The 15,834-nt window shown below is 33.5% G+C and overlaps 1 protein-coding gene across 9 annotated transcripts in view; it reads right to left on the reverse strand.

Moving 5' to 3' along the window:
- Nmdar2 (NMDA receptor 2) overlaps positions 1–15,834 on the reverse strand; it is a 154,781-nt gene that overhangs the window by 60,363 nt on the left and 78,584 nt on the right. For 5 of the 9 annotated variants that reach the window (XM_070671824.1, XM_070671832.1, XM_070671816.1 and 2 more), the window contains 2 exons: positions 11,523–12,028; positions 9,402–9,573 (listed from right to left, as the gene is read on the reverse strand). In XM_070671824.1, coding sequence (XP_070527925.1) covers positions 9,402–9,573; positions 11,523–11,810 — 460 coding nt within the window. In that variant the 5' untranslated portion in view covers positions 11,811–12,028. Of the gene's footprint in view, positions 1–9,401; positions 9,574–11,522; positions 12,029–15,834 lie in introns of those variants that run through there. The other 4 variants (XM_070671849.1, XM_070671892.1, XM_070671874.1 and 1 more) reach the window with 4 other exon arrangements.

Here is a 15,834-nt window from a genome sequence, read left to right on the forward strand (position 1 = left end):
GAAATCGAAAGCACAAACGGTTCTTTTTATTATGCATACAGTCATTTGCGAAAGTATAGTTGAGTATGTCTGCCGCGTTGTAATGGGATACCCAGACAATCCGACATAACGGTATCGACATCAAATATTCATAAGGGTGCTTCAAGCATCATAGCTCGTATCGAATCGCTGAAAACCATAACGCATGCACTCGGCTTACGAGATTTCACGCTGAATCACTTTATTGAATGGCCTTTGTTACGTGCCCAATCTAAATGCATTCTCTTTGAGATATATGTATATATCTATTTTTTTTTTTTTGTGCGAACCATCCTTGATTCGATCATCGCGTCCCGAACAATTTACTTTGTTACATCGGCCAAATGACGGTACTTTTTTTCTTTCTCGCACCTCTTCTCTCGTGTCGCCTCGCGCTACAAAGCGTATTTTCCCCCTTTACGTAGAGACGGACATGTAATACGTAATGGTATCAAATGAGTATTGCTATAGAATATTGCCTCCGCGTCCCTTTCATCTTCGAACCAAATAACGCGTGCTCTAGGCATGACCTACTTTGACTTTCTTTCCATTTGGCCCTCTATCTGTTTGTTCTTTTAAGAAAAGGAGGGCAGGACCTTTGAAACCAACTCTTGGTTCTGATATTCAATATGTATGTGGCGATATCATTTTTCTGCATGCACGTAACGCTATTACGAGTACAACTGTTACATACGTAACTCGTTAAAATTGTTGCAATTGTTATGCAACAAATAATCGTCAAAAGTTATTCGTTGCAACTCTAATTAAACACAATTCTCTTTAGGAAACAGTTTGTATCCGTTTATATTGATTTCCATTCTGCAATATGTCGACAATCGTTTTACATTGTGCGTACCGTCAATTTCAAATTTTGTTGCAACATACATACGATATACATCAAACGTACATATACATATCATATACATATATATGTATATGTACATTTGATATACTGCAAGTCAACTTATTACCTCGAGTTGGCAAACTTATTACAAGTTTAATTAACAAGCCGAAGAAAGTAGGAATTTAAACGCATTTGACTTTGAGTGTTGATTGCATTTTGATATGCACCTAGTTGCATCCTCGATCCGACATATTTTGAGCATTACTCATATATAATTTTTATTTAAAAAAAAAAATTAATTTTTAATAAAGTTTATTTAAATAATGTTGCGCGTACGAGCTCTTCATTTTTAAACATCCAATATGCAAGTACTAAATAAATAATATTCGTAAATAGCGGAAGTAATATTTATTCTAGCTGTACTCCGGTGGATAAATTCCCCGCGCAGTTATCCGCAATTATTCCCCGGGATTCATTCGTCGCGTCGCAACGCCGCAATATTTTTTCAAAGCTACGCTGGGGTTCTACTTATTGAGGGGGGAAAAGAAATCGATGTTATTGAAATAACAATACGAAGCTTTCATCAGGAAGGAAAGTGAAGTTCATCTGCGGGACGGTTAGCCGTATCTTTTGATTGGCAAAAATTGATTGTTAAGAATTGGCCAGGGCGAAGCACCGCGAGATCGCTGAAAAGCTCCATTAACGGTTCGACCTGATTTCCCTCCCTTTTATTGAGTGACGAACGGCTTCATCCAGAGAGAATCCCTCTGTGTACCGAGTAGTCCGTTCAAATGACGCATTCGACAGACCTACCGGGCAACGACGGGATTGATTAAATGTTCTCGGCAGTGAGATGGCATCGGAAACGAAATCCGGAATCGTATCGATATACGTGGAGAAGTTCATTGCGATAGTACCTGTCTGATTATAGTCCCGGTACGATTGAAACTTCTACTTGATGGACGATCGAAAATGGCAAGTGCTACCGTGATTGATCCACGTTGTTAGAAAAGGGGGGAAAGGTTATATTACTTTACCCGCGATAGTCGGAATTTGCTTGAAGCGGATGATACTCCCATTTTATATTATTCGTAAAAGATATGCCGGACATGTTACGCGACGCGTGCTTCCTGGAGTATCGTAGCGCGTTACATATGCACAGTATAAAACAACACGACGCTATCTTTAAATATATGACACGATACAAATTACGCCATAAGATAAAGATAAAAGATGAATTTACGAGATGTAATAATAAAATTTGTAGAAATTTGCTTTAAAAAGAAATGTTTTTGTTTAAAATTTCTTAGAAATAAAGTTCAAAGAAAATTCCTATAACTATTTTCCAGGATGGTAAAATAACTCGTGAATAAGAGATCTTCTGAAGAAAGAGAGATAAAAGTGGCCGACGCAGCTGGAATAGAAAATTTCCGCTGGTCGTAACTAGACTCTAGTATCACGTACTTTTTTTATTTCTGTAATCAAGTAATCCATTGTGTTAAGTTACTTCTTCGATTTAACACAAATTTAGCGATTATTTTTGCAAGGAACACTTTAGGTTTTCCACATTGGGAAACTTATTTACGGATTTCAGGTCAGACGTCCGTTGCTAATAGATGAGTATTGTTTTTATACTAGGAAAAACTAGTGAGACATTGACATTTCTATCACATCTCATTTAAAGCTCAATGTTTCTATTTTATAATTTAATACCTAACGATAATAAATTAATAACGAGCGTTTATCAGTAATGTAATTAGTATTTTTTTCCCTTCAATGTCAAAAGCAACTAACGTATCTTTAAAAAAAAAAAAAAAATTACCCTTAAAATTTTTGTATTTTAATAATAAAAAAATTATTAAAATTGTTTTAGAATCATAATTACAAATTTTACGAAAAAGCGTTTGATAGTTTCGCGTTTAATCGGTAAACGTTTAAACGGCAAAGATTTGGTTATCAAAAACGTCTACAAGAAAGGCGAATAAGTAAAAAGATTAAGCTCGGAAGACTAAAAGTCCGCATCCCAAATTACTAATCGATGACGCACACCAATCTGAACTCCGTACCGAAGCGAACGATGTAGCCGCATCAATCTACGGAATAGCGCGCGATAAGGGGATGTCGTTTGTTGGAATGGCTTGAACTTGCTGAAGAAGGGGTCAGTGTAGCCTTCGTACGAATGTCGCCGGTAAGTCAACGGTGAAATCCACCAATTGATCGCGAAGTTATCCCGGGACGATAAAATTCAGACATGGTGACATAGGTCTCATAAAGCTTGATTCGTAAAAATTGGCAACTCTTTTCGCAATCATATTTTCTGCAGATTTGAAAAACAGCGTAAATCTCTTGCAGAAAATATCTGTAGTAAGCAGAGCTGACCGTCAGCTTTCGCGTATAAAATGTACGGTTTTTCCAATTACACTTCAAAATAAGCGCAATTTTTTTTATGTTATAATTAACATTGGTGACATATTTTTATATGTTTCTATAATTTAATAATTTTAATAAGGCTTAAATTACAATATATAATATTAACTTTAAATAAATAGTAAAAAAAATGATAAAAATTAGACGATTAGATTAAAACACGAGAAAATTAGTGGCAGTTATTAATATCAATTGAAGTCGTACTTATAAATATAACAAGTAATATAAAAATATCTGCTCAATTTTTATTTGTTAAACGTATCTTTCAGTTTGTACTCTCTTTTTCGGAATATATTTTTATTGAAATATATGGCATATATAAATTTTAATAAAAAAAATTTCTAATTTTTGTTCTTTAACTGTTGTATTTATTTATTTAATAAGACGCGTCTTATTTAAAAATTAATAGAAGTCGATATATTCAAAGAAAAGGTCTTACGATATATAAAAATATTTTTATTACATTTTTTTTAACGTTTCTTTTTCTTTTTATCTTCGTACCTTCTTTTGTCAACCATTTCTTAAAGTAACGTTGTCGACTAAAGGATTCTTAATAAGGACGTGAACAAAGGAACACTAAGGCAAATAATTCCGAAGCTCTTCGATCGGCGTTTCAAACGGTATGCTAAGCACTTGTAACACGCTGCTTCCTACTATGGCATTCTGATTCCAGTAGATCGAATGTCGAGCGATCATTCAGAAACTTCACTAAATACTTGCAGCTATTAGATGGCATACATTATAAACGAACAAGAAAAAAAAATGTATAAAACGCGCGTGAAAAGCAGTTTTAATTACGCCTCGTATAACTTGTTCGATATTCAAACCAATTAATTTCACGAAATTTTAATTTCACGAAAATTTACTATATTAAATACGAAAATATTTAAATATACATATTATTTCGATGCTAAAATTGTTATTTAATATTTGTATACGTATAAATATATTATATAATCTTTTAAATCAAAATTAACTAATATTTCAATGCAGTTCATAAAATATATAATTACAATATAAAATATTTCGAAGAAATTAATTTGATGTACGTGGAGCTTTACCGTTGATTGAAGTAAATGCGATCAAATAACGGAGACGTCACGAACGGTAAATTGGCCTTAGATTAATTGCTCAGAAATCTTGATCGCTAAGTTTCGTCGAGTAGATTATGTACAGAATTATATATATACATATATACGTGGTATACCTACATAAACCTATTTCATTTATATACGTTTGGCTAATTAAATACGTTAATACTTTGTTTAGGAAACGTCTCATTTATCTGTCTATTGTTCTTTCGTCTCTCGATATTTTTCCATCGACATGCAATATCCTAAACAAAATTATGTGTCGTGGAGAAGGCGTGGCTAACAAATCGAAACTATTTCCAGTAGCCAAGGGATGGTGTGAGACCCATAAATCAGCATGCTTGGATTCGCGAATGTAGAAAGTTGAAGGGGGATGTGGGGGGAAAAAAAGAAAGTGAATAGAAGTTGCGGAATAGGAAAACGGTGGGCGAGATTATTCGTTTAGCTCATTTATACTTTCCACAAGTCTTCAGAATGTAACTTCTGAACTTTTCGGATGTATCTTGATTTTCTATTTCGGCGAGATAGCCTGATACTTTAACGAAAGTTGTGCGTTTCACGGTCGTTCTGCGACTACGCGAAAATGCTTTGAATGTTTTCATAAATCTTTTTTACGGGCGGTTACAAATTAGTATTTAAACGCGAAATGTTATCTCTTTAAAATACTCTGAAGGGATACGTACATCTCAATTTTATTTTTGATTAATTAATAATATGTAAATAGTTTTTAAATAAATTTATGACGTAAATTGAGCTTCAAAAGTTAAAGATTACTAAGCAGACATTAAATTCTTTTACGTTTCTAAGCATTTTAATTTATAATTAAATCAATTAGTGATTAGTACAGCTAAGCGTGTAATTAGTATAATTAAGTATAGGATTTAATGTGGGATTAGGTGAAGTCAATTCTAATTAATTTCGAGATTTACCCAAAAACTTTCTCTTAATCCCGTAAGACAATAAATGTAAGTAACATGAAATCAATGAACAGTACTTTGTACAATTACATTACTTTCTAAATCTCAGCTTTTAGATGCAAACGTGAAGCGTAATAAAATTTTTCTTTATATTTTTTACTTTTTATTTTATCCGTTAAAAAGTACTCGATGTTAAATACATTCAAAAAAGACTTAGTCGATCTCAAACTTCTTTTGTAATATATTTAATAAAATAAAATAATAAAAAATAATACGTTAAAAAGAAGAAGCTACAACTAAGTAGCTCTCGAGTTATGTTATAATTAAGCAGTAAAATTTTTGAAATCCATGTTTAAAAACGTTCCGTTATTTTTCGTCAGATGGCGACAGTCTGCAAGCTCAGCGAAAGCTCACTTATCCGTACTACTCCCCCGATCGAACGCCGGCAATTAACAAGATTTTAAATAATCGATAAAGCGCCTAGCTCAATCCAGCATTGCCGGCATTATCGAGTCGCCGATAAAATTGAGTGGATCACTTTGCTTGATGGAAAATAGAGCGCGTTCTCTCAAGGCACGAGGCGATCTCCTTTAGTGACGCTAGCTAGAATTACCGATGGATTTTCACGCAACGATGCTGGCACAAACCTAGCTTTATAACCGTCGATATGCGAGTAACTCGAAAACTACACCAACAATCGCGAAGCTCGCGTAAACTTTTCACATTTTTCACGACACGTAAAATTGCACGACTACCCTTCGCTCTTCTTGTTCTATCTCACGATACGTTTTATTAATTTTAGAATAATTTAACTATTTTAAAAGAATTTTCGCGGTTATGTATTTAACACGAATTTTATTGTACCTCGTTAATTTAAATTTTCGATGTGCAGTAATGTTGCATTATTCGCGAATTTTTTTTTCTCACGTAATTAAAAATTTAATAAACTTTTTTTTTTAATAGAAGTTATAAATAAAATGTTTAGGTATATATGTTTAATATTTAAGTTCTTTTTATATTTTATTATGACGCGGGCAGCCTGCATATTGACTCTACATATATTTTTATTCATATATCAAGTACTAGTTGCTTTTTTGACATATCAGTTATGGATCAACGTTAACTATTTCCATTTTTAATAAACGTAACTGTACAGAAAAGTTCTCGTGCATATGGAAATTGCCCTCGCGATATCGAAAGCACCGATATCGATCGTGACTGCTAGCGGCGGCTCGCGATTTACTCTACACATGTCACCCGTTGCGGTGTCTGCGTTTAACCGCGATGTTCAATTTGCCCTGCGGCCGAACCGCTTCCGGTTTTCAGGAAGCCGTCGCTACTTCCCAATACAGTTGTCACGATTGTGCCGTTAAAAGTATCCGATAAGATTGTTGAAAGCTGCCGGAAAGTTGCGAGGAAAGCTTTCACACAAGAAGATAATCGGAAATGCTAATTATACACGCAGCTTAAAGATCATTACATATTAAAAATACTTGTCTATTTCGTTTAATTGCTTTCGATTTTATAAACTAAAAGATAAAATGCGAACATTTCAAATTCGACTCGTGTTTCCTCAAGAAATAATTATAATACTAATCCAGAACAAAGCACGTATGCGTTATTTCCATAAAATTCAACGATAATCTAAAAAGAAGATTTTTCGCGAAAAAAAAAAAAAAAAATTAAAAACGAAATCTGAAAAACAAAGCACTAAAAGTAATAGCAATTTGTATCTTTTTCATTACTATTACGCTGCAGTCTCTCCAATGTCGCTTTTATTAATTCTCACTGCGTCGTTTAGAATTTTCTTGCAGCACGGAAAATTTAATGGACCGACAAATGATGCTGCCGTGTTTCTAAGTGATTGCCATCACTCACTTAAGATTTCCGGCGGCGGTACGACCATTTTCTCGACTAATGTATTCATTCAAGGAGCGCGTGAAGCGATGACTGAACACGGTGCGCAGTGATGGGTGGCGCGGCGCGTCGTGATGTGTGAGCGGCGCCTGGCTGTCGTCCAGTTTTCCCGGCGTGATTTACATGGAAGAACTGCGCCCGACGTCTCTCTTTTCTTTTCACAGAACGCAGCAGCATGAAAACATCCGATTTCAACGCGGTTCCGATTTTTCATAAATTCGATGAGCCCCGGAGAACTTTCGCTAACGCCAATAGAATCGCCGCGAGAAGACGGGTCCCGATCGTCTCCACGTTCACCGTCGTTTATCACGCGATTACAAACTTGAAATAAGAGATTAAAAAAAAAAATTCCTTGGTCTACATTAAACTGCGTGTAAAATAATTAAAGACATTTACATAATAACATTTTCAGACTCGAGCTCCAATGCGTTCGATCCTATTACGAGCGTGAAATACCTAAAGCATAGAATGTAAAGCAGGCAACGTTATAATTCCAAAAATAATATTAGCTTGTTCTGAATACGAATATCACAAATTGAAATTTCTCAAATATCTAAACTTTCATCTACAAACGTTCTCAGATTTGTATGTTTAAAACTGTGCAGTTATATAAGACTTCCTTTTTCATATTTTAATATACTGACAACGGGTAAAAAGTGAGATTAAATATTAAACGGTTTCTCATATCCTTGAAAATTCTTTTTCTTTTTTTTTTCTTTTTTCCTTTTTAATCAATATTTGCATAGATTCAATATAATCCTATCTCATTCTAAATTAATTGAGTATGAAGCTGTTACTGCGGGTCAGCATGTGCAATCGATAGAATAAATGTATTTTATGCATTTTCATCCATCAAAACCCACAATGATTGGAATGCTTGTATTTCATTTCTATCCCACTTCACGCTTTATAAAATTGACGCAAAGTTTTCGACGTTAAAATATTCAGTGGAAATGTCAATGTAAAAAATTTCCAAGAAAGGATTAAAAATCGCTACGCGAAGTAAATGTATGTCTCATACGACGGTAATGATTAGAATGTTAAATAAATAGTGACCATATATACGTTTTTATAAACACATATAAAATTGGTTCGTTGATTCGATTACGTATATGCCTGGGCAATTAACTGTTTTAAATTTATTCTGAAATTATAATAGGCATCGTTTGCTCGTTCGGCTTTCGTTTCCTAATTATCTCGCGTTACACGGCATTTTCTCCGTTATTCCGCATGCTGTAACGGATGCTATAAATGCACTAAGAAGATAGCATAAATTAGAAATTTATTCCGTAGTTACGTTAATTATCTTTATACTTCGGGTGTAAGCTTCGTAAAGAAATAATTACATAAATTGTAAGGAGATAAATCTAAATCATTTTACATTTCTGCTTTGCATTCGTTTGAACTGCATTAAATCTCTTTATCGCAGAACTAGTGTTAATTTGTACCCTACAGGCACAAAGGGGAGTACTAGCGAAGAAAACGCATAGTTCCGACGTTCAGAATTTTGTTTGATAACGAACAAGCTCTCCTATATAGTATAATAAAAGATTCCAATGTCTTCAACGAAATGGACTGAAATCGATAAAAGATTTTCCCGGTCTCATTCTCGAATTTAACGCGTCTTAGAAAAATCTACAGATTTATTGTTTCGTACGTCTCTTTCGCAATTGTAAATACAAAGAGAAACGCAAAGTCCAAAGATCTCTACCGCCGTTTAAAATATTTTACAATCGTTTCACTTGCAATTCAATGAATTTATTGCACGATTTATTCTACGCTTTTTGCAAAATGGAGTACAAAACATCTGCATATAACACCAAATTCGTTTTAAAGTGAGAACAAAGGTTTCAGGATTTTTGCAAGTATTATTCGTTCACTAGAAATGCAAATTTCTTCCCATATGTGTACCGCATTTTAAATGCAAAAATGTCACAACTGTACTTCAAAAAAGGAAGAAAGAAAAAAAAAACAGAAAATAATAATAACTCCCCCCCAAAACGACGTCTAATTTTAAAGATCAAAATACAATTATTTCAAAAGCAATTTTAATTTTCCAATTTTGCTTTGTTTACCTACCTTCACGCGACGTGATATAATTTTCGACGATGTATGTATGTCGCGCGGGTGTGTAATAACGACAACATAAAATAACAGTGCTATCGATCAAATAAAATTAATGCTCACCGGTAGGGCTAGGAGTGAGCTCCTTCATCACTATCTTGACGCGAATATCATATCGCTGGAAAAGCCCCAACCTCGGACCCCTCGTGCTCCTCTGTAAAGCGCTAATAGCGGAGCTGACTGCTCTGGTGTACTCCCTCACACCAAAGGATTTGTACGGCACCAACATGCCCACCTGTTACACAAATATGACGAGGGAAACGTGAAATTTCGGTAAGGTGCGTATTACCCTATCTTACAAACATACGTCGCGCGTTTTCAGTCGTCGTGGAAGACGAACATCGTCCGGCCAGATGATAAATTGCTCTCGCTTCGTCAAACGATAAGAAAGATCGTCAACAGGTTGTACGAAACGATATTTCGCCAAGTTTCAACCGAGACGTGGCAGTTGACGCGTCCGCCGCGTTACAAATGGCACAAGTTTAGAAACGAGTACAGTTGTGATATACACTTACTCGTAACGTGCACGATTTCATAGAGAAATACGTCCATTACGTGTCACGTTATTTTACTTTGTCGTTATTATTGTTGCGTTAGACCGAGTTATATCTTAAATATTTCAATTTGACGATTTATGAGCAAATAATATTTTTAAAAAAGCGTGTGTTAAAATCGTAAATTTTTATATAATTATTGAACAAAATTAAATTAATCCTACAGCGACTCGAATAATTTTGCCGTCACTTATTTATGTAATGAAGCTATTCGAATTAGGCGATCAATATATTTTCTTTGTTTAATGTTTTAAATATAAAGTGCGACGTATTAATGCACCGAAGTAAAGCTTCTCGAATATTAACAATAAACCTTCATAACTTTCACTTGCCGCTTGTTCATCGCATTATGATCGACGATACATTAAGTAGCTCAAAGCGATCAGAAAACTACAGTAAGGGCATCTTGCTCGCTTTATTACTGCAAGAATGGACTGACGCGCACCTGTTGCATAAATCGATCGATGTGAATGAATATCTTCGTAGGCTGAGACTGGACAACAGCTTACGTTTCGGCCTATCGGTGCGGCATCGTGCCTTGTGTGAAAGGCATCGATAAAGTGGTATTTCAACAGAGAGTGTTTCGCGTTCGTCCGTGATAATCCAAGCTATCGACGTATTATAATAAGATATACGATACAATCGCGGAGAATTTAATGTAAAATTTATAAGCACGGGAATAAAGAATTAACTCCATCAACAAACCTCGTTAGTATCAACAAAGTTACTTTGACGGATAATACACATTTTTGTGGAAATATATTTTTAATACGCGCATAAATATTCCAAAGTCTATGCCTTAATTTTTCTCTGCAGAATTATATTATATTTATTATATTTATAATTAAATTTTTTTTTTATTCTTTAGATATATTTTTATTTGTAAAAGTATTACTTTCTGTGATATTAATAATTGCGAAATTGGATTATAATAAATATTCTCTCACATACCGTTTGAATAACAAACTTAATTTAGAGAAGTGGCGCATGCCGTCGATTATCGATTACGAATTGCTCTACCAACCATATATCTATCAATTCTAATTATGGGATCTATCTCGATTCCGAGACGGTACTTGTTACAATTAGTAAATGGAGACGAGAGTCTATAAATTAACCCATTGTGCGCCAATGTAACTATGAAAAATTGAAAAAGAATTCATGAATCTATCGAAAACGAGAAGGATTTCCCGAGAACTTTCTCTCTTGGCAGAGTCAGAAAAATATCAAGGTAACTATCCGCGAATAATGTGAGTTATCAACTCAATGAATTCATTATCATTCATTAAGAATAATTATCTCCGCGCCAGATATTCCCAAAACGTTAAAAACTTTTCGTCAACTGCATTTAAACGAAAATGGCAGCTGGAAAAGTATAATTTCCACGAATAAAATTTAATATAAATTAAATAACCAAGGCGTAAAATATATTATTTGAAAGAAAAGAGAAAAAAAAAATTATGTAATTACAAATTGTTGCAATGTAAAATTTCTTTGTATAAAATTAATAAAATGGATTCCTTCGAGTTTACTCGACTTTAACGAGACACATCTTCAATGAGTTAAAAGAAAAAAAAAAAAAAAAAAGTTCTGCTTTTTTTATAAATTTAATTTATAGGAAAATTCTTACGTTTAGACTGGTAATGTTAAAGCTGTTCCCCACAGACGACTGCGGCGTAAAACGTGTAGGGACAGTTGTAGTGGTCGTGGTAGTTGGAAACGATCGCTGTCTCGTCGCGTTCGATAATCTGCCTCCCTCGCCAATACGAACTGCTGAATTGCCTCTGCCCATGTTTATTCCTTTGGGTGCCGTGCCTCTGCCGGATCCGATTCTAATGCCACCCTCCCTAATAGTGCTACCGGCAGGACTACCTAGCACCAACGACATCATCAACGAGAGAATCCACGCGGTCTTCATGATGTGATGCAGAATTTGTTGCCCGATACGACAACCGTTTGTATCATGAAACGGCTATCTGCCGACGATTAATTCTACCGTATACTGCTTCTTCGTATTACTTTGACACTTCCCTTCCATTCAAAACACGAACGAATTCTCTAACATCGTAACGATGCGATACAGCCGCGTGCACGCGTACTTTTGCCACCGTAGGATCTCGTCGCGATGTAACGTACCTGAAACAAAAATTAAAGATTTGTTAGTACCAGACGAGTAACATTTCACTCGGTTGTATTACTCAATTTGATTCTCAATTACGTATTTTGTCTCGAGTCTTTAAATTATTAATTAATTCGAAGGATATAAATAAACGTAAATTAAGAATTGTGAGTACTTAATTTACGACGCAATATTAAAAAGAAGTAACGTTGTAAAATAAATCTTTACGTTTCTTACTAATGACAGTTTTAATTAAGAGGGTCTTATTCTGCTCTGATTTAACATCGGAGCATTATAAGCTCATTTTAGAGTTAAGTCTCCGATTCGCTTAATTTCCCGGTTCGCTCTACCTCTTTTGTTCTATTATCTGAAACGGGAGGTTTCATTTACAGTTCGGGAAATCTGTAGATGCGTCTTTGACCTGTAAATTTTGTATGTAATAATCTAAAGCTCGCTTTAGGGGAAATTGCGTATAAACCATCGAAGCAACAGACGGCCATATATAATAGTCGGTTTCCCGTGGGGGGATTAGTCGAACAGTTCGATCGGTCATTGCTACCTGTCATCATATATATCATACACGAATGTGAAATGCTCTAGCAGACAGATTAAGTCTATCAAGAATCGAGTCCATATGTTGATACTGTAAATCCATAAAGTTTCATCGGATATATTCCAATTTCATAAACTTATAGTGTCGATGTACATCGTTCTTACAAATAAGATTTATCAGGATACATATTTCGATATAAAATAAAAAGTTGCCCAGTTCAATATAAATTAATATCGCGCAATAAGACAATTTTACAAATTTTATACATCTTAATATAAAATATATATTTTATTTTAATAACATATATTTATAAATAAAATCTTTGGTTAAAATCTAATCTTTATTCAGAGCATATAGACTTTCGATTGGTATATTTAACTTCTGTGAATCCTTCTATGATTTAAATTTTATAAATTTTCTGATTTGATTTTCTCGTACTTTACTAGAATACTTTGATCTTTTAAAGAACAAACTCTTAAGTAATGAACGAAACTTTTGTTCAGAACTCACATAAGTTCAACAACCTATTGATGATATCTAAAAAAAAAAAGATTTGAAGAACTTTTGATTTTTAAAAAAGGCGTGAGCAACAAAAGTATAAAAATTTTGATATTAATTTTTAGTTTAAATTTAATAAACATTACAACTTCGAGATTTTACTAATATTTCAAATTCTTATAAATTTTAAGAGTTTTAGACATGTAAAATTTAAAATTCATTACCTATAAAATATTTATTCACTTAAATTGTTTAAATACGTTAAATAAAAACTTACTAACATTAAAAAATTCTGTTTCAAAATAAATTCCTAATTTATAGTATAAAAGCTTTTTATGGCTTTACTTTCGTAACGTGTTACAGATATTGGTTATAGTCCTTTCACGTCACGGTCACTTTTCTAAGTTCAATCGAACTTCAATCATCTAACTTCCGACAATAAACACGAATAAAGTTGTAACACTGGCGCTTACATGTAACGAGAAAATAAAATAATAAAATATAATTTTACGAATTAATATTCACGCTTTTCCGTAAATATTCTATAAAAGAGAATTGCGTAAAATTTTACAATTATCATTAATAAGTAATCCTTCATTAGCACGTACACGCGACATATAAACTCGTTACATATATAAAGTACATGATGTGCTGTCGATAACAAAAGTGATATACTACCGATACTTCCTGCTTCATTTCTCGATTGTCGGACCTGCATTCAAAATAACGTTTGTTTCAAAAGTTTGACACACTGGCAGCTATTTCATTATTGCAATGCTTCCACCGCGCAGACACTCGTCGGTTCCGACTGCAATTTATATTTCGAACACGTATTCGAATAATGTTGCGCATACGACAGGTATTTTTAAACGTTTAGTTATTATTTTTTTTTCCTGGGACTGCAGCTATTAATCATTGATAGAGTGATTTGCATGGAAATCGTAATAATAGAAGCATTATATGTATTATTGTCACATGCGAATTTGGCTTCTAATTTATGAGCAACGCGCTTGACTTAGCATGCAAACAATTTTAATCCCAGGCCAGCATTATACATTCAAATGTAAAATGTAAAATGCATACAGTTAGTACGAGTTCAATCGCGGGATTGCATAATATTTTTCCCCACTTGCGTAACAGTAATTTTTATTTTCATACGTGAGCACAATAACTAAAACGTCTCATTCCTAACGTCACCAATTTCGTGTCTTGTAATTACAAAATTTATAATTTAAAATAATATAAACAATTTTAAACGTTGTCCGAAGAGAAAATACAGTTATTAAAAAAATTTCTTATAAAGAAACTTCATTGTTAATTTTATTGATTCGGTTTTTAATGAGATAAGAAGTTTACTAATATTGTATAAAATATGTATATTAGATAAGTCGGATTAATTCTAAAGAGCTTTTCCACGAGAGAGTTAAACAGCTAAAGATAAAAGGATTTAAGTTCTTATACCGGTAATTGATTAACAATTTGTGAGTTGGATAGACCTAGACAACATAGCGACAGTTACGGTATCTAATAATATAAATTCTTCCTAAACTTTTTACAAGATACTTTTCATCTTGTCAGGTTTGTTAGAGTTTATTGCCAAAGTTCGCCTCGTTTTCTCTCTTCTCTTTCGATCCTTTTCACAGGGGATGATTTTCGAAATCAAATATTTATTTTAGCCGTGACGTAAAGACGTCTAATGATCTTCACTCGCAAGAAATTCTTTTTTACATTAAGACATATATGTTTAGGAATATATTAGCTGCTTTCGTTACAGTGTTATAGTTAGAAATAAAATGCAAAAATGATAAATTTAAAAAGATCTTTAAACGGAATAGTACAAAAGATTTATAAACGTACAAATTCTTTGTACGTATTTACAATAAAATGTGATTAAACTATTGATCACTATTTTTTTGGTAATTTAAATAAAATGTAATTCACGTGTTTTTGAAAACTTTGTCATATCAGCAGTTTAGAGGAGAACAATTTTATATTTATAACGTTACGTAATCGAATCTTTTATAATGTAAATATTTACGAAATGTTCGGCGTCTCAGAAGGCAATCAACGAGTCGACAGGCGATTAAAGTGGTCCATAGGGTATATTGACACGGGCGTACAGCTATGAGACCGTTGAGTTTTTACAGCCACGTATTGCTTTGACCCGCGCGTTTATCGCCCCTACGTATCAGGTTTCGCGATATTGAACCACGTCCCATATGGATAGCCTTTGGTACACGAATCGCCGGTCTTCGCGGATTCCTGTGGCCTGATTCTATCTCTGAACCCTTGTACCTTCTATTAAGGTACCAAGCTAACCGCTATGTAAGGGAACCAACCTGCTCACCGTTATCTATTGATCTATTTGTGATAATTACACATCCAATTAACAAGCACCTTTGTTGTATCAAACGTTGCATATCACACGGACGACCACAAATAACTTAATTTATTATGCTACAAGCATTTAGTTTTAATGCAAATAGTTCTAGTGCAGGAATAATGCAGGAGCAAATTAATTATTTCTACGACAACACGAATTCTAGTACGTTTTGATTATAATAAATTGGTAAATAAATTTTGATATTTACAAAAATTAAAAAGTTTAAATTTTAAATATTAAAAAAAAAATTGTTTTAAGCTTTGTCTTATAAAAACTCAACCTTTTTTATATACATTTAATATACTTTAGTTACCGTTAAAATAACTTTGCAAAAAGTATTAAATTTATTTCTAATAATTTTTAGAACAATAATATTTTATTTTATTAAA

This window comes from Cardiocondyla obscurior, linkage group LG02 (assembly GCF_019399895.1).
Source record: "Cardiocondyla obscurior isolate alpha-2009 linkage group LG02, Cobs3.1, whole genome shotgun sequence".
NCBI classification, from domain to species: domain Eukaryota; kingdom Metazoa; phylum Arthropoda; class Insecta; order Hymenoptera; family Formicidae; genus Cardiocondyla; species Cardiocondyla obscurior.